The 19,154-nt window shown below is 39.1% G+C and overlaps 2 protein-coding genes across 2 annotated transcripts in view; one reads left to right on the forward strand and one right to left on the reverse strand.

Moving 5' to 3' along the window:
- adgrf3b (adhesion G protein-coupled receptor F3b) overlaps positions 1-11,636 on the forward strand; it is a 22,235-nt gene extending 10,599 nt beyond the window's left edge. The window contains exons 10-18 of the mRNA XM_008304311.1: positions 1,287-1,520; positions 2,113-2,253; positions 2,943-3,145; positions 4,512-4,697; positions 6,386-7,693; positions 8,839-8,880; positions 9,328-9,357; positions 9,443-9,516; positions 11,074-11,636. Of these exons, the coding sequence (XP_008302533.1) occupies positions 1,287-1,520; positions 2,113-2,253; positions 2,943-3,145; positions 4,512-4,697; positions 6,386-7,693; positions 8,839-8,880; positions 9,328-9,357; positions 9,443-9,508 (2,210 nt within the window). The 3' untranslated portion in view covers positions 9,509-9,516; positions 11,074-11,636. The remainder of the gene's footprint in view (positions 1-1,286; positions 1,521-2,112; positions 2,254-2,942; positions 3,146-4,511; positions 4,698-6,385; positions 7,694-8,838; positions 8,881-9,327; positions 9,358-9,442; positions 9,517-11,073) is intronic.
- On the reverse strand, positions 11,632-18,819 carry mep1a.2 (meprin A, alpha (PABA peptide hydrolase), tandem duplicate 2). Its single transcript, XM_008304305.1, has 14 exons — positions 18,757-18,819; positions 18,640-18,664; positions 18,494-18,547; positions 18,373-18,410; positions 18,216-18,291; positions 18,009-18,126; positions 17,638-17,813; positions 17,263-17,484; positions 16,087-16,233; positions 15,058-15,273; positions 14,444-14,890; positions 13,442-13,615; positions 13,172-13,376; positions 11,632-12,190 (listed from the first exon to the last, which is right to left on the reverse strand). Exons 1-14 carry the CDS (start codon positions 18,817-18,819, stop codon positions 12,040-12,042), a joined length of 2,112 nt encoding a protein of 703 aa, XP_008302527.1. The 3' UTR covers positions 11,632-12,039.
- Positions 18,820-19,154: the final 335 nt, after the last annotated feature.

A 19,154-nucleotide genomic window follows, 5' to 3' on the forward strand; every position in this document is an offset into this window, starting at 1 on the left:
CGGAAGAACCCGTCCAGGAGTGCACGGTGTGAAATATATCGTTTGTGACATCCATCCTGGAACTTTTCTGACACCTCGTATTCTGGGTAGCAGAAGGTGATGCGGGGGTGGATCTGAACTCCTGTCCCATCCTATTTCTAAAAGAATGACTCCCATCCCATCCTGCTCTTGTGTTGTTCTTCAGGCAGGTTCTCTTCATGCAATTCTTTTTTTTTTACCCAAAGAAGTGACACTTTTTATTGTAGGTGGACAGTTCATTGGGGTGTAGACTGCTTTACTGCAGCTTTACTGCCTGCAACTAGCCATTAAACATTACAAAATGTCGATGTAGTGCCATCCAGCCCACTTGTTGGAGCTCCTCTATAGCATATTTCTGTAGAGTCTTATAACCGCATTCAAACTTTTATGACATTTAAGTGTCAGTTTGGCTTAAAAATGACTCGGGCACACTTGTTTTAACGGGTTTACAGGATGTATGAACATGAAGTTTTCCAGTCAGCAGAGGTAGAAGCTTGCTTTTTCTAAACCAAGTTGAATCCCTTTGTTGTGTATTTTACAAAAACTGAAAAAATTCAACTCAACGTGTACAACCTTTTACCGAGTACCCACCAGTGTTACCAACACTGGGGAAAACATGGTGTATACACATCCTCTGTGTAGACACTGCCTGCAGTTCAGCCGAGTGGCCAATGGCTGCCCAGGTGGCTGAGCAGCAGAGAATTTTTTTTTGTTTGTTTGTTTCGTAGAGCAAATGATTCATTTTTTGGCAAATTTTTAAATGTGACATTTAGAATATTGTGATTTTGATGAAGGGTCACAATTTGTCCTTAAATAATTTTACCAACAGACCAAAACACTACAGAGGATAAGTTTAAGGAGAGTTGGGAAGCTCAACATTTTTTTCTGCTTTTACAACTTTTTTTAAAAGTTAACATGTCTTCTAAAGCTGCTGGCAAGTTTTGAGGTTCAGAGGGTTCAGACTACTTATTCTATACAAAATGTTCGTAGTTAGGGGGGAAAAAAACCAGAGTTTTGGTCACATGACTGTACTGAATAGTTTTTGTTTTTTGCAAGTTTAGCAAAAACACTTTAGTTTTGGCAGTTTTTATACAAGACATGTAGACTGGTAGAAACACCTCATCTCCTTTCATTTAAAAAATTCCTTTTAAGCACATTGAATTGCTCAACCCATTTGCTGGAGATACTTCTGGACTGATCAGTTTCTGTGAGTAAAAGTCTCGTTCAGCCTGTTTCAGCTGTGTTATTTGCCTTCATGTTCCCTCCAGGCTTATACCAGTGTGAGTTTTACAGCGGCTCCATCGTGCACATGGCCAAGTACGAGCTGAAGGTGGCTCAGCTGCCTGATGTTATCATCTTGAAATCCGACCCTCTGACTGTGCAGTGCAAAGACACTTCTAAAATGGATGCAAAGATCATCGCCACCATCCCTAAAACCACACAGCACTATGAAGTGTGGTGGAGTCTCAACGGTGACGGAGTATTCCCTCTACAGAACGAAAGTGAGGCAAACCCACAATCTCTCTTTGCTCCTACAGTCGTCCTCAAATGTATTCATACCCTTCCATCAAAGAAGAGGCAAAGTTCACAACAGTCACTCAAATAACTAAATTATAATTTAGTGAAATAAGACATTGCTTTTGAATTGTGTTTGAAAAGAATAATAATTTTAAAAGGTGCAGAAGTCTGATAGAGAGTTACAGAAAACACTTGATTGCAGTGATCGCCTCCAAGGGTCCCATCATGCTTGTTTGCTTGTTGTTTTTTGTTTGTTTGTTTGTTTGTTTTTTATATATGTATATTTCTGTTGAACCACAACTCAAAAGCAATGTCATGTTTTTCTTTTTTCTTTTCTTTTTTTTAATTTATTACTACTTTTGTCAATTTCAGCTTATTTCAGTGATTGAAGCTGTTTTTTTTCCTTCTTTAATGGGAGAGTGTGAATAAATCTGAGGACGACTGTATGTGTCTACTACCTCCCTAAAGCTAAAATAACACTACTACAAATTTAAAATCACAGTATTTCTAAAGAATGCCTGTGTAAAATCCGCCTCTAGATACAACTCTGAGGCTAACATCCATCTTTTATCACAGCTGATGACGAACTGCTGGTCTACACCTTTACCGCCCCCGTCAGCTGTGTGAAAGTCCCTGATGCACAATATGTGAATATCACTTTTGAAAACATGAAGGGACAAACGAAAACTGCAAAACTGGATATCCCAGTGATCTATGGTAGTTAATTCTTTAATTACATCTCTTTTCAGCAACAAAGTTTACATTTACTCGTAAAGACCATGTACATCATGCCATTGTTGACTTTCCAGGGACTCCTGGAAATGTGAATTTTCTTTGATGGAATCCTTGAAACATATGAGTCTTTGTAACAAAAACAATCATGCATTTTCATAGATTTATTATAGGTTTTCTGGAGATTTGCTGGGTCACAAATGTACATACGGCAATGCTAATATTTGATTAAATCTAATTTGGCCATGTTCACCTCAACTGGATGCTTTTGGTTGTATCTTGAAGAATTTGAAGGTAATCCTTAAATCATTCCATTTTTGTTTTCGTGTAACCATTTCCACTGGCAGCAACACAGCTCATAATTAAAGCTGTACATATTTTAACAGATTTTTGTGTGTATATATATATTGTCATATTTCCCCCAAAAACAATAATCAATCTATGAAAGAATCAAAATGATTGGGGGGGGTTGTGACAACGACACATGGATTTCAATGATTCATTCACAGAAAAGTCAGAGTTATAGGCGTCATTGGAAACGCAAGACTGCCAAGATATACGTGTTCTTCACAAGTGTATGGAAACTTGATTTGCGATATTACAGTCATGAGCTACATTTATTTATGTTGATGTCTCTTCTGTCAACTAATGACTCCCTGTGTTTTGTCTTTAAGCTGGAAAAGGATTTTGTGACCAAGAAGTGTTGAATGGAGATGTGTGGCCCGTAACTCCAGCAGGTCAGACACTGATTAATCGAACGTGTCCAGAGGGCAGGACTGGATATAGGTCACGTACTTGTGATATGAATCGTGTATGGCAAGAAGTGTTCCCCAGCTGCGTTAGTGAAGAGCTGGTGAAAGTTGTGACGGCAGCAGATGTGAGTGTAGCATTCCTTCTCATGCAATCTTACAGGTTCGTCTGAAGTGTGAGTTGTTTATATTGCAGTAGCCCACTGTACAGGAGGGCATTAGGACCCAGGGGCAATTTGGCCAGACAAGGTGAGAGCACCTCACCTGCTAAAAGAAGCAGGAAGCTCAGGTGTGTCATTGTTGTTCCTGCTAATGTGGTCACTCCTGTGCACATGCTTCTTTGGCAAGAAAAGCAAATCCTCTGTGCTTTATTTAGTGTTATTTAATCACTAAGGTGATGTCGAGGGGTCTTTCCATGTCTAATTTTATGGTCACATTTTAAAAGAGGAAATTAGTATTTATAAAAATACAGTTAATTGATATAGACATTTTTTATTTTTTTATTTTTTTTACAGTTTTGGCCTGTTTTTTTTATTATTATTCGTTACAGTCAACAGGTAAATGAATATTTTTTTCTGTGATGTTACTTATTATTTAATAAATCAGGAAAATTCTGTAAAACAATAGTTAATATGTATATTTTCCTTTCAAATAACAGCAAATGTTTGTAAAATATTAAATATACCTGCCAATTTAAATACAGTAGAAAAAAAGTATAAGTTTACAGTCAAACGCTATAAAAGAATAAATTACTGTTTATAAGAAATACAGAAAATAAGTGTTATTTGTAATTTTACCAATAAAAAAAAAAAAGAAAAATCTGTAAAATACCATTAAATTGTTCCGTTAAAAACTGCTTTAAACATTTTAAAAGAAAACTTTTTTTTTTTTACAGTACAGCTGCAGCACTGAAAAGATCTTTTGATGAGTTAACTGTAGAACTTACCAAGCTCAAGAAGTTAAAAAGAAAAAACAAACAAACAAAAAAAAATAGCAACCTGCATTTTGGGTCCCACTACTTCCTTCCGACACTGATTCACAGAGCCTGTATTTACTTTTATTTGTACTTTGGCATATCTTGGTTGTGTGAGGTTCTACCTGCATCGCAACAATTAGTGCTCAGTGGTAAACACGATAGGACGAATCAATGTCGCTAAAATATCTTCTACAATAACTCCCTCTATAGTTAACTCATTTTGTCACTTTAAGCAAACTAAGATCTACTTCTTCAAACAAAATCGTTGCCTTGTGTGATGCACAGGGAACCATTTAATTCACAGTGGAAATTTGTCTAAATAGTCTAGAACCTCATTTAAAATGTTATAATATGACTGACTTTAAAATTTGGTTTTGATTGGTTTTCATTTTGAACATCAATATCTCAGAAACCTTTCAAAGCCAGATGGAACCGTAATGACTACTCAGATTCCTGATTTTTTCTTTCTGTAGCAATTTAACTTGTGCACTTCTGTACACTAATAATTTGTTTTCTAGAATTTCCTGAAGGGAATGGGAGCTACGTCGGAGGTGGCCCAGTCCATATTTGAAGGCCTTAAGAACAGCTCTACGATCGACCCGGATTCCAGCGACAGCACAGCTGACATTGCTGCTTCTATCAACGTTCTCGATACAATGTCCAAGGCATCCAAAAACAATGCTTTGCAAGAGGACATCTTCCCTGTAAGCTGCTTTACTTTTACTGTGGTTCATGCTTGACCTTGAAAGCAAAAAATTCTCAACACAAGGTCCAACTCAGGACTTTAAACCAGTTTTCATTCCTGTACCTGTGTTCATGCTCATGTGTTTTCTCTAAAGAAAGATTGAAAGCTTTACGTGGAATTATGGATGCATTAGAATTTTCATCCACAGATTAAACACCTAGCTTCCTTGAAAAGCCAAGAAGTTTTCAGTGTAGCCTGACCTTGTGTTTGGCTAGCTCATGTTCGATTATGTCAAACTGTGTTGAAGGTTCATATTTATTCGTGTGTTTGAACCACAGACTGTATGTAAAGATGGACAAACCCTCTGCGACGCCACAGAGGAGCTTAAGCAGGCATTTACTTGTCACTCAAGGCGACCACACCTTCAATTATGCAGAATTTTGAGCCTTATTATAATTTAAATGGGTGATTTCTATTATAATTCAGCCTTGTACAGTTGTCACAAACAGGGGAATTAGCTATCGAGACCAAAACATTTTTTTTTGTACCAGGCTGCAACATGTTTATTTCCACTGTAAAGACCATTTTGCCGTGGGGGTCTATGGGGATTGACTCACTTTTAAAGACAGCCTCCAGTGGCCATTCAAGGAACTGGTTTTTTTTTTGTTTGTTTTTACATTTTATCGTAAAAAAAGTAAATAAATCAGACAGTGCCTACTGGTGGTCGTCCCTGTTAAGTAGCCACTGTCTAATTTATTTCCATAGCATTATTTCGCTGTCTAGCATTCTAGACAGTGTGGATTTTAGAGTTTTTAAATTCTAGGGAATCGGCACTCAATAATAATCTATATTTAAAGAGCACATTTCAAATTCCAGGTTACAAAGTGCCTCAAAAGAAGCACAGCATGCTGTAGAAAACCAACACCGAAAGGCAAAGCAATAATATTACATCTAACAAAACAGACTTGAAAAGAGAATAAAAATAAAAATAAAAATCAGGACCTCTCAGATAAAAGTATGTCTTAAGGAGAAACATTAAGATCACTAACTCGGCCAACCTGATTTTCTTGAGAAGATCGTTCCAGAGCCTTCGGGGCCAGGACAGTTTGTCCAATTACCACCAACTATTTCACACTGGAATGTCTCTGCTGGTTCACCCAAAAAGGACCCTGTGCAAGAGACTAAACAAACATCTGAAGCAAACAGCATGAGCTATCTGTCATGATTTTAACAGGGAAGAGGTCAAACGTCATTAAGCACTAGTCCTTGGATGGCTGGAGGAAGATCTTGGAGGTAATGACAGAATCACATGACAGGATTTTTCTTAGTTGGGATCAACAAGTTAGTAAGACCTTATGCTGAGAATTTCATCTGTTCAAATGTGCACGGTCACTCAGTTTAATAGAACATTTTCATGAAGCTTGTGTCCTCTAAAACTGGGTATTTTTTTGTCACATATTGTTGAAAAAAAAATTTTAAATCCTCTGGTTTATCCACAGGTAGATAAGTGCATCAGTGGAAGAGCTGTCTCGATTACAGGCAGCCTTTGCATCTAAAAATGCTCCAGCTAGCATTTCTTGACGTGTCATCAGATGCATTAGGCTACCAGTTGGAGAAAAGTGTGATGATATGAGTTTGACAGTTGCCACTGAATTTGGGCTGCTTGACTGAATCTTTGATCATATTCTTTGTTTAATTCTGTTGCAGACTTTTGTTGAGGCAGCAAGCAATTTGCTGAACGACAGCTGGAGCAGGGTAAACGATTCAATCCGTCACAACATGTCATCAAATTACCTCTTAGCCGTAGAGGATCTAGTGAAGAACATCGAGACCAATGGGACCAAAGAATTCATCAGTGAGAACTTAGACGTCAAATTCTGCACAAGCGATGACTGTAATATGTCCGTGTTTGACATCGGCGTGGATCTGGAAAAGTCCAGCGGAATACTGAAAACTGTGGCTGTGAAAAATCTTGTGGAGAAACTGAAAAACAACTTCAAGGAAACACAGCGTACCGACCTTATATTATCCGCCACGCTGGAAAACAGCAATAATTCAGAGATAAAAATTAAGATGGACTTTCCGGTAAAGAATGAAGGGCCAAAAAGAAGATTTCACTGTGTCTTCTGGGACGTCAAGAAGCACGAGTGGTCAGAAAAAGGATGCCTTGTCAGCTCTAGTGATCGTGGCCAAATATTGTGTACGTGCAACCACCTGACGGCATTTTCTGTCCTCATGGCCAAGGGCGATATATCTTCTGAAGCCCTGGACATGATTACCAATGTGGGCCTTGCTGTGTCCATTTTCTCCTTGTTGCTCTTTCTCACCATTGAGTTTGTCGTGTGGTCGGCTGTGGTCAAGTCCAACCTTTCGCATTTCCGTCACACAGCTATAGTGAACATCGCCGTCTTCCTTTTACTTGCCAATTGCAGTTTTCTGGCTTCGAGCTCTCCTGAGAGTCTCTCTGACACCACGTGCTTTGTTTTGACCGTGTGCAAGCACTTGTTTTTCTTGGCGATGTTCACCTGGATGCTGTGCATGAGTGTCATGCTCGTCCACCAGCTCATTTTTGTCTTCAGCCCGCTGAGGAAGCGAGTCTTCATGTTCCTCTCCAGCATCTTGGGCTACGTTGTCCCAATCCTGATTGTGGGATCCAGCTATGTTTATTGCAAATACACCTTCAAGGACTACTATAACAGGAAAACATGCTGGCTAGTGTTTGAGAGACTCTTGGAGGGATCCATGCATGCTTTCCTTATCCCTGTGGGATGCATTGTGTTGACGAATCTCTTCTCCATGGTGGTCGTCATCGTTACCCTAGTAAGGTCCTCGGCTACTGACAGCAGCAAGGCGGACGACAAGGACACAGCCAAAGGCATCCTCAAAGTGGTGCTCGTTCTAACGCCAATCTTTGGAGTGACGTGGATTATTGGCTTCTTTCAGCTGATGTTGGACGAAACTGACCCCATGTATATGGTGGCTATCTACAGTTTCACCATTCTCAATTCCTTCCAGGTAATTTGAAAGCAACCCACACCCCAAGCGTTAGGGATCCAGCTTTCTAACTGTCATTATCAGTTCCAATAGCTTCATTTAGGATCTCTGCTGGTACTAATTTTAAAACATAATACATGAGGGTATTTTTCTCAAATCTAAGCCATGTGTATTTGAATTCTTCACTCGATGGAACTTAGGCTTCATCCACCTTCATATGTTTTTATTTGAAAACTTATCAATGGAGAAATGGAAACTTTCAGAAAACGATGACGCAGACACCCAGGTTCACGCTCCGATTTGGCCTAAACTGTCGTTCAGGTATCGGCATTGGATGTAGTTTCCTGATTTGTCACGCTCATAGCAGAAGGAAGCAGCAAATCAACTTCATTAACCAGTGGCTAGTTTCAACATATATAACAAATTACAAGCATTTCTGTGCTGTTTTTGCTCAGCCAATGAACATTTGATTGGGTTGTGAGGTTGTACGCAGCTTTTTTTGATCATAGTCTGTTAAAGTTGGAGAGACGTGACCTTACCAGATCTCTGTAGCCCTTTCTTAACTCTGTAGCTAACACAGTAATCAATGGTTTTAACAAAGAACAGGAATCCGTGGCATAAAAAAAAAGATATCTTTGAATCTGCTGCACTAATTTTAAGAAGTTTTATAGAAGTGTAAATGCTAAATTGCTGGATTTCCTTTAATGATTGTAAATGAAAGTGGTTTTGTATCTTTCTGCAAGCAATAAATTGTATTTACTAGGTTCTCAAAATTTCAAAAGCTCAAGGTCAATGTACAGAATTCGTATTGGGTGATTCAACATTACCCATGTACATAGAGTCGCCATGCATCAGTAAGGCAGAGACATGGTTTTGCAAATACAACTCAAGCAAAGGAACAATTTAATCCAGGCTAAATGTATATTTTAAGATTTAATACTGAGCCACTATTATCTGAAGCATGTAGTCAGTCAGTCCACATGCTGGCTGTAGTTCTTAATGTTCTGTGTGTGCATCAGTTTACTTCCTGCACAAATGCTGTCACTGGACACAGTTAATGTAGTTTGAGTATAAATGGAATTTATGAGACTAATGCTATTGAAGTGTGATCAAGAAGAAAAAAAAACCAGCTTGAAACATGTTACATTGTGTTTCTTCTCTTGCAGGGCCTTTTCCTTTTGATAACTGGCTGTTTTGCAGAGCAGAAGGTAGGCTTGACATTTTAACAATGGACAGACATCAGAGTCATAATGTTCACTGGTTTATTGAAAATCTCTTAAATAGTCATGAGAAGGGTTAGATTGCAGACGGGCCCAGACATGTTGTCACAAACCACAGTGAAAATATAAAAAGTATTCGCCTCCTTTGAAAGTTTGAGGCCTGATGCTGGAATTGCAGCAAAAAGTGCATTTATTGAATGAAGAGCCTGAATGCTTATGCAATTATTTACTTTACATTTTGTATTTTTTTCATTAATTGACATTACTTTGTCGACATGTGTTTTCACTTTGACGTGAAAGAATCTTTCTTGAGTAAATTCTTGTCCAAAAACCCAAAAATAAAAACCTTGGAAAGCAATAAAAGGCACAGTATGTTGTTTAATGTCTACCATGTATTTAATTTACCAAGCAGTGTGTCTGTGTTATTTCTATCAGGTCAGAGAAGAGTTCATAAAGGTCATCACTGTGAGTATACCCATCAGATCTATTCAGGATGTTGCTATAACGTGACAGAAACATGCATCACAGGGGTTTTTGTGTCCTTCCGCAGGGAAAATCAAAGGGAGGCGACACCTCGAAGAATCTGACTTCGACTACGTACACAAAAGACAAATGAAGAGGCAGGTCAGTTTTACACAATGTCATTAATAGTCTACTTCTTAGTTGTATCCACACATTTGCTGCATTTTTCCAAATATAAATAAGCATTATATTTCAGGCCTGTGCATGCTTTTAGCCTGTAAAAGCTGCTGGCTCTTGCAGCAGCAACACTGACTTTGTGTCTTGAATCATGTTATGTCAATCAAAACCCAGCAAAACAAAGGTGCATCAGTTACTCACATTTGTTTTGCAAAGACATTGACGTTGTTTGGTGTATGAACTTTACACTGTTGCAATGATACACTACCCAGCTGTGATGTTGTAGTTAATATGCAAATAAATCCAAATAAGCTCCAAATATACAGCACAGCTGAGGCTGATGGAGTTACCAAGTTTTGCGCTTATTATGCCATAAAGGAAAGTATGGAGCAAATAAAAGCATTGACGTGGTGAGAAGGTAAGGGTTCAGCAAGTCAGTACCGCCTTAGTAATGTTTAGTACTGACGCTGCAGCTTCTGGAAATGACCAACCCACTTTATACTCCTGTTTTAAAATCGTCACTGTTTGATAGATTTATGTTGTTTCTGTTACCAGCTTTAATTATTCAATCAAATTAGTATCTGAGAAATCCTGTTTTGTCCATTATTTCAGCGAGGCACACCCAGAGGCCTAGGGCTTCGTTGCCATAGAAAAGCCAAACAGAATGAAAAGGGAACCCCTAATTCATTTATGTGCACAGTTGATTGAGGAAGAACAGCGCTGCATTCTTGACTGTACGCAAATGCATTATAAAAATGACAATAAAGGAATCTTCAGTCTTGAAATCTTGAATCACAGCGGTTGCAGTACATCTAAAAAAAAAAAAGTAAGCTTGGAAACTTGATGTTTCTCTGCAATAAAAATGGTACCAAAAAACGTTAGTGCAAGACAATTAGACATAACAAGGTGCCAGAAAAGGTTCTGCACACTCCAAAGTTCTAAATAAGGAATTCCTCTCGGTGAACACATCAATCTAAAAGATTAGAACTGGTGCTTCTCTGCAACGTAATGTCTTTATATTCACATCATTTTATACAAATGGTTACTGATGATTTCATACCCATCCAGTAATAAAGTATTCCAGCTGTGAGTTATGTAACTCTATGTAAAATATTGGATTTTTACCTCCACAAGCATTAAACTTATTGGGTGTCTTCCATTTTGAAACCCTATAATTGTTCAAAAAGCCAAACTGCACTGTAGAGTTAGGATATCACTAAGTCCATTAGGATGCATACAGATTGTATGTCTCTCCATCAAATATTTCACTGTCAGACTTAAAATGCCATCGTCAGAGGCATGCTTCTGCCATGAATGAATGTTTCATTACATTTTTTTAGCAATCAAAATTGTTCTTTATTCAGTTGCAGCAGTGTACCGTCTGGTGCCTTTAAACTGTTATAAAGTCAGAGCCAACAGCTTCAATTGTTTTGTGGATTTAACACCACTCAGCTTGTACTTCCTGCTGTTATGTAACATGTTTTATTGACTTTAAAATCAATCAAACAATCTTGTTTTTCTTTTTTTTTTTTAACTTTTCAGACTGTGGAGACGGAAACGGCGGCTCACACGTGTGCAGCTCCACATGCATCCTAGAAGAAAACACATCTCAGAGTTTGCTTTGTCTTAGCTTATAGTTCTTACAGTTGCAGAGGTGTAGACAGTTGTAGTAAAACCAAGTAAAATGTTGACTAGAGGTTAGGAAATATAGAGGACATTACATTTACACACATTAACTGACAGCACATTTAAATGCCAATTATTTTCTTAGTGATAGAGTAGAGGCTGATTTTTTTTGCCCCCATTTATATGTAAGTTGAATTGCAGTTAGTGTCACTGTATAGCTTTAGGGAGAGACTATATATAATAATCTCTGGGGGGAAAAAAACTACTTAATTAGATGTTGCAGATTCTGTACACCAAGAGTTTAGTGCTGACTGTACATAGAATGAAATCCGTTTTAATATGCTTTGTTTGATATGTTTCTTTACAGGCTGTAAATTTACACTGTTTGACGTGAACCATAACCTGCATGTGTCTGTATGAGCATCTGTATGTATCTTAAATACGTAGCCGACTGAAATAAAGAAATACAAAGCCTTTTATTACTGAGAAATTTAGTTCTCACCTTACATTTTACAGCATAGAAAACATTTAGCAGATTACACACAACCAGAGCTGCTACATTCTTTGAGAACCTGAAGTCTGACAGTAGTTTTGATTATAATCAAGGAAATCTGTGGCTGTTGGACAGTTTTCTTCCTGGTAAATTTACAACTTGTACGACTTATTGATCACATTTTTTATTTTTATGAATTCAGAGGGATTTAAAAAAATATATATATAACACAATATTAATCTTTACACCTGAGGACGCCCATGTTATGTTTATTATCCAATCTATCTTCAATGAACACTAATACTCCTCTCCAGTACTGGAGCTATGTTTTACTGTGATTTCACTGCTGAATGAACGCAGAGGACACATTAGTCCTCTAAAATGGTTTTTCACTGCCCTCTCCTGATGACGGTGAAAATGGCCAACGCCAGGAACACAAATCCTGCTGCGCCTCCGATCAGAGCTCCCAGAATGCTTCTGTCTACCTTCAGGTCCTCACACCTCTTTCCAGAGTAGAAGGTGGCCTGGCTTGTTGCACACCTGAAAACAAACAGATTTATTTCTTTTTTTAGATATATATCACAAATGTGCCTTATATCATGAGTCTTTGAGCTGTCGTGTCGACGTGATTCTTTTTTGCCCACAGTCTTGTGTCACCTGGATGGCAAGAATAACTCCGTGTTTTAATAAGAAAATAGAGAAAAAAATGGATAAAAGATCCATCAGTTTGTGTTGTGAGGGTTTAGTACCAGAGTATCAAATACTTTATTACCAAGATTAAGTTGGAGCCAGTAAGTGATTAGCTTGGTATAGCATAAAACTTGCAATAGGGGGAAACAGTGAGCCCGTTTCTTCACAAATTTAATACCTAATGTAGTTTAATACTTAATGTACAAATATGTGAATCTTCATATTTCTCATCTGTGAAATTCACCTCTCAGCATTCTGTTTAAACTCAGACTGTTCAGTTAAATTCAGAATATTCTATTTAAACCCTTAATGTTCTATTATAACGCTGAGGATCTCTTTAATCTCTGATCATTATTTAGACTCAGAACATTTTATTTAAACTCTGAAAGCTCTATTTAACGCTGACATTTCTGTTTAATGTCTGGACATTGTCTAAAGTCAGAATGTTGTGTTCAAAGTCTGAGAGTTCGGTTTGAATTTGCCATTTCTGTTTAATTTTTGAACAATTTTTGTTTTTCGTTTAAAATCAGACAGTCTGTTTAAACTACAAATGTTCTATTTAAACTCTGAATGAAGAGTAACCTCATAATGTAGTTTTATACTTTAAACCTGAACATCATGTTTAAACTCCTAATGTCATTCTTACAACTCTTCTGGTCACAAGCCAGATGTCAGTGTGTTCTGTAACTAAACTTGTCAATTTGCGCTCTTCTGAGATAAGAACTGACCGGTAATAAGTTTACAGCTGCCAAAATAATACTAGTAGTGTTATGACTAGTTGACAAGCAGCACTATAAAGTACATCCACCCCTGAAAAACACAAACACACACCTACAGGAGGCTTCCCCGTTACTCTCCACACACACGCCTCCGTTAAAACACGGGTTCGGGTAGCAGGGGTCGGCAGCTCGAGCTTCTCTGTGTTTTGGAGCCTGTGGTTTAATTTTCTCCTCGATGACTGGCTCCTCTTCTGGGACGGCTTTGCTTGTTGTAGATGGCTGGACGGGCACCTCAGTCTTGATCAGGTGGGTCAAATCTAAAGAAAAGTCAGTAAGTAAAACAAGCCGCCTGGTGTAAATAGATTAAAGAGCTGATCCTCACCGTTGAAGTCAGCAGTAATGATGAGGTCATCGTCCTTCAGGAAGCTCCGCCTCTGCAGGTGTTGGTGGGAAATGAAGGTGCTCCAGCCGTAGTCTCGAGTGCGGTAACACTGACAGTTTTCATCCCACAGTGCTCCAGATGTGGCTGTTGGCTTGTTCCAAAGGGGGTTAGTGTCTGATGGTCAGAAAAAGAAAAAAGACATTTTACACAGCTCAGAAATATGCATGTTTGTGGCTGAGGTGAACTGCAGAGTTACAAGCAAGCAATTCTTTACATGCTGTTTTCAAAAGGTCAAAAATATGAATTCGTGCAGCTTTATGGATTTTAATCTTGCACCAAAACCCCCTAAAATTAGGACTTATAAATAGGGCTGCCAGGTTTTCACTACAAGACTATTGTGGCCAAAAGAATTCAAGATAACAATATTATCATGATACCTATAGAGCTTTTTTTTTTTTTTTTTAAAGATGCTTAAAGTCAACTTCAACTTGTTGTTGTCATTGGAAATTAAATCACTCTCAAAATACAAGTGTAAAGAGGTGGAGAGAGAGTCTGTAACCATAATTGTACTTTATGTCATTCATGTGTTGTACTGTCAACTGGTGGGTTACTAGTGTTGGATGATTTATAACATTTTCATATGTATATTATTAATATGACATCAACTTGCTCATTTTTTTGCTATCTTGGGCTTCATTAGTACCGGTATATTGCGACACCCCGACTTCCAAGTATTATTTTTCCAGTGTTTTACAGATCCAGCCAATTTTCATGGTACACCTTCGTTCAAACTGACGTGTTTTGAACATGGACTTCCCCCCACTAAGAGTTTTTATTGGAACTGCTGTCCCTCACAGAAAAAGAATGAATGGAAGAAAATTCCATGCATCCACTGTATTGGGGTGGAGCAGAAAATCTCAAAAGGTGACAACATCAAACCAGGAGTATCTCCATGTTACTGAACCTTATTGTCCCAAGGTTCTGGCCATGACCTTGTCCTACCTGTGGTGAAGCTTCTTGTGGACGACATCCTTAGTTTCACATCCGGATCCTGGTCCATGGCAACAATAGTGGCCTGTCTGTTTTCAGCCGGCCACTGCATCACTGCATCATTCTCCCCGCTGCAAAGGTGGAACGTCATGGCTACGTAGTCTGGGTAGGCGCTGTCTCTTCCGTTGGGGAAAACACTGATGCCAAAGCGGTAGCCCTCTGAGTTGTAGAAGCAGTCACTAGTGAGCTTGTTGCCAGCAGGAGTTGTGGCAAGGAGTTGGGTGAAGTTGTGGATTTGCCACACAGCAGCGGGGCAGACGGCCTCCGTGAGAGTTATGTCATCAACCAAGATGGCGCCCGAAGAGCTAGCCGATCCTCTGATGCCTTGGAAGAAATAGCGGAACTTCTCTGTCACCTTGAGAGTCATGTGGGCTATTTTCCAGGCATCATCTCCATCACCTGAGAGGCAAGAAGCAGGTGATTAACAAGCCTATTTGATAGTGCATTGTGTGTTTAAAACGAGTCAATCGTGCAACTAAAACATGGTAAGAAAAATGAAGGAACTTTGACATTAAAAAAAACTTGAAGGTAAAGCACTCCTTTCTAGCATTCCAGTGGAAAAATACCAGTAATGGTGTGGATCTTCTTGGGATTGCGTACTGCCCCAGTCCCATCGTCAGTCCTGATCCAGATCACCAGTTTATCACCAGCAGCGCCAGTCATCTTATAGAAGAACTGCAGGCACTGTTCGTCTCTTTTGGGGTAGAGAATACGGGACTCCAGCAAAGCACTGCTGCCAGCAGTACCGGAAGATGTGTCGAACTTCATGAAGTAGCCAGAATCTAAAAAGTACACACGGTGCATGTTTTGATAACCGAGTAACAGAAATGACATAACTTTGAATAAATAAGTGGGAACTAACAATCATTACTCCTGTGCTTTTCCTGTCTTAAATAAGTTGAGCTAAGTAAATCCTCAATCTGGGGTCTTTAAAACATGGCCATACTCAAAACTTTCTGTCCAAGCAAGACTTAGAAAGACTCCTTGATTTTTAATGACCTGTCGAGTGGACTACCATAACGCACCCCTTACTGTCTGCACGAATAAGACCATTAGACATTAGACTCATTAAAAATGTTGCTGCTGGAATACTGACAAACATCAAGAGGAGAGAACACACTACTCCTATTCTTAGATCCCTGTACTGGCTACCTGTTAAATATGGAATTGAATTTGAGGCCTTCCTTGTTGTCTGTAAGTCTCTGGATGGTCTGGAACCAAAACAGATCAGAAATATTTTTGCTGAAGCCTTGAGAGTTTTTCCCAGAGTTCAAACCAGACAAGGTGAAATGGCATTTAGTCATTTGGCTGCAGGAATTAGCTCCCCTTGGAACTTAGATTTAGCCCCAAATGTATGCGCTTTAGTCTAATCGTTTTCATTGATTCTACAAATCTGTATGCCCGTTATACAACTTGTCTGTACTGTTTGTGACTCATTAAATTTAACAAATTTTGATACTTTATTTAATTTCTTTCTTTCTTTCTTTTAACGTTCGCCTGTAAAGCACATTGAATAATCTCTGCATATAACGGGCTACATAAATAAACATGCTCGGTTAAGATTCCCGATTGTTGATAGTTAATTTGCTCAGCACCTCTGCAGCGCCCTCCGAGTGTATGGTCCGTATCCACCGGACTGCTCAGCGTCTGAACCCAGTCTGCGTTGTCGTCCTCGTTTTGGATCATTCCACAGATGTTGATCAGCTCAAAGGAGCACTGGTCCAGGAGAGTCAGTGTGTTGGCTGCGACAGGACAGCGATTAAAAGTCAGGATACAAAACTGAAAACACAACCTGTCTGCAAAATGTGAGTTTATCTCAGTGAACCCGATAATGTTGTTAAGACAGGACCTCCTTCACCTCCATACTGTGAGAACGTAACACATATACATATATAAATAAAAAGCACTGCCTTCCTTTGTACATGCATGCCTGATTTTTAAAAATATTCCTGTTTGACCCAGTACCAACACAGTTTTTTACTATTGTTTTGGTCAAAATATGCTAATTATAACCAATGTAGCCTGAGCTGGTCACTGTGGCTACACTGATTATAATGGTGGGAAATTTGCAATACAGTTCATCACTTTCTATGAAATAATACATAAAGGAGGTGAAGGACTGGCTTATTTTTTACCAAAAACAGCCCAAAACTGTGCTTTAGTCTGATGCCACTGGTGTATTTTTACATAATAAATCCTCCTGATGTGGTTTTAAAGCTGCAACATTTGGTTATTTTGATAAGTGGTGGCAACAAGCATGCTACGAGACAGCCCTGACACATAATCATCTGATATTTTTGTGACAAATGAAGCCACAAAAAACAAACACCTTCTTTTGCACACGGTCATGTAAAGTATGGACCGACATTAGTGCTCATTTTTTAAGCTTTCCACCAACTCCTAATAAAGATATTTGTCTCTCCATTGGCGGATTGCTTCAATTTGGCTGCCATTTGGTGGAGGCACAGGGTTTATCAGAGCTTATTTTGCTGCCTAGGGCTTGCAATCGGGTTGCTGAATGCAAATTTGAGTGCACCCAAACCAAAACAATGATTGAAAAGAACCTAAAATCCCTTGCAAATCTGAGCAGGATTAATGAGTTGGTAACAATTCTTGTTGGGTTCATTGCTATGAGCTGTAAGTGACCTTTTACATTGTAAGTATGATGCATTATTATTCTAAAAATATTTATCAATGCAGCTTTAACATGATACATAACTGGAATTTAGTTTGAACAAGGTAGCAATTTTCTTTTTTGAGAAGATACTCACCACAGTCATACATGCGGTTGAGCCTGGTGATGTCCACAGCACTGAAGTCCAGCCGCTGACCAATGATATCATTAAAGTACGGGATGGTGGTGGTGATTGTGGGGATGCTCTCGTTCTTGTTGAAGGACAGCGGTCTGTAGTGCATGATGGACTCATAATCATATGGTGTGTTCATATCAGTGATGAAGTCATCCTCGTACTTGTCGAAATTGTGCTGCTTTCCTGTAAGGAAGTACCATCAGGTAAGTCATTATTGAGGTATGTTACAGTTTGATTGGTGATTGGTGGTTTTCATGGAGGACTGCTGATTCATAACCTCAGTATTTCTAAAATCACAGCCCTGACATAGACAGAGATGAAATAAGTGTAACTCACCTTCTTCAATCTGGTCCCACCAGATGTTAACGTAGTCGTCTCTGTCTGAACGAGACTGCTCGTGGTAGAAGCCCAGAGCGTGGAGGAGCTCATGCTCCACGACGGCCTTAGTGTCACATCCGGCCCCAATGGACAAATCCTGACCTACGCCGTCGTCTCCAACGTACGACCAGCATCTGAATGATTGAAATAGAGAACAGAAATCAACTTAAGATGCTGTTAAACTTACAATACACGTGTTTAAGGAGCACTTCGTTACATAAGCACATTCTAATCTTTGATTCTTCAAGGTGTTGAGTTTGATGACATCACAGCGTCAAAATGAAGTTGAGCAACAGCCGAGATGACTCCTGAGTCACTCTGCAACTCACCCGGATAACTTCGCGAAGGAGATGAAGCTGGACTCTCCTTCATAGGGCTTGAAGTCCACACAGGATCTCAAGCGGTACTCCTCAATAGCCTGGAGGATCACACCTTTAGCATTCAGATCTATTGGAAAAGAAATTCGCTTTTAAATCAGTGCATGTTCATCAAATTATGTGTCAGTAGAAATGTGTATTCCATAGTGCACGATGTACCTAAAGAATCAGTCAGGATATATGAGATAGGGAACTTCCATCTTCTTGTTTGATCGACGATTGCATTTCTGCTGGGCTGTAAACACACTGAAGGTGGTCAGGAATTGCATTTAAGTGCTTTACAAAGACAGTTTTTACACATTCTCTGAACACTCACATTACCAGCGATGTCCCCCTCGAACAGATGGTTCAGCCCTAAAAATGTGGAATATACCTTTTTAGTCAAAATGAACACCAGTCAAGCTTTTATCAGCATCATACAGAGCTTAGAACGATACCTCTGTTGATCTCAAGTATGTCGTCTCTCAGTTCCCCTGCATCTGCATCATCACCTGGAGGATAAACTTACTGTTAGTGCAAAAAAGTAGTAAACAAAAAAGCTTGTCTCATGTACAGACAGTCAACAGAGTTAAAAGAAACCAACCGGAAGGTGTCGGAACAGCCTGCACCTAGAACACAGCAAGAGAAGCTTCTTAATTTAAATCCTGACCAGAGACACTGATTTTTCATATGATTTCAGATATTTGCAAAAACTCCTTACCTTCAAAATCACAAAGATTCCTATTAGCGCAGCAGTTTTCCTCAAACTGTCTCCAGAACCCATTCTGTCATTTGCACAGGAGACTCTGCTGTCAGAGTAAACAGCCCCATAAAGACAACAGCTGAAAAGGAACTTTGATCGGGATTCGAGTTTTTAATAAGTAACAGACATCTTGCACGTGTCCTTGCTGTCACTACTAAAACTGACACGCCATCAGGTGTTCTGCAAGGTTGTGATGGCAGTAAACCAGCAACTCTGCCAACAAAAAACAACACAAGGTTGAGTAATATGAATGACTCTGAAAGCTTATAAACCTGGTAATTATGTTGTTCACTGGTTAGACTCCGACCTACGGGGGAAGAAGCAAGTGCCAGTAAAACAAAAGTGCTTGCACATTA

The sequence above is a fragment of the Stegastes partitus genome, unplaced genomic scaffold, assembly GCF_000690725.1.
Source record: "Stegastes partitus isolate 25-593 unplaced genomic scaffold, Stegastes_partitus-1.0.2 Scaffold2185, whole genome shotgun sequence".
Lineage (NCBI taxonomy): Eukaryota > Metazoa > Chordata > Actinopteri > Pomacentridae > Stegastes > Stegastes partitus.

Coding starts and splice junctions, on each gene's coding strand:
- mep1a.2 (XM_008304305.1), bottom strand. CDS start 18,819: ATGGGTTCTGGAGACAGTTTGAGGAAAACTGCTGCGCTAATAGGAATC. Junction 18,127..18,215: donor TATCCTGACTGATTCTTTAG/GTACATCGTGCA, acceptor CTTTTCCAATAG/ATCTGAATGCTAAAGGTGTG. Junction 14,891..15,057: donor GAAGATCCACACCATTACTG/GTATTTTTCCAC, acceptor CTTGCCTCTCAG/GTGATGGAGATGATGCCTGG.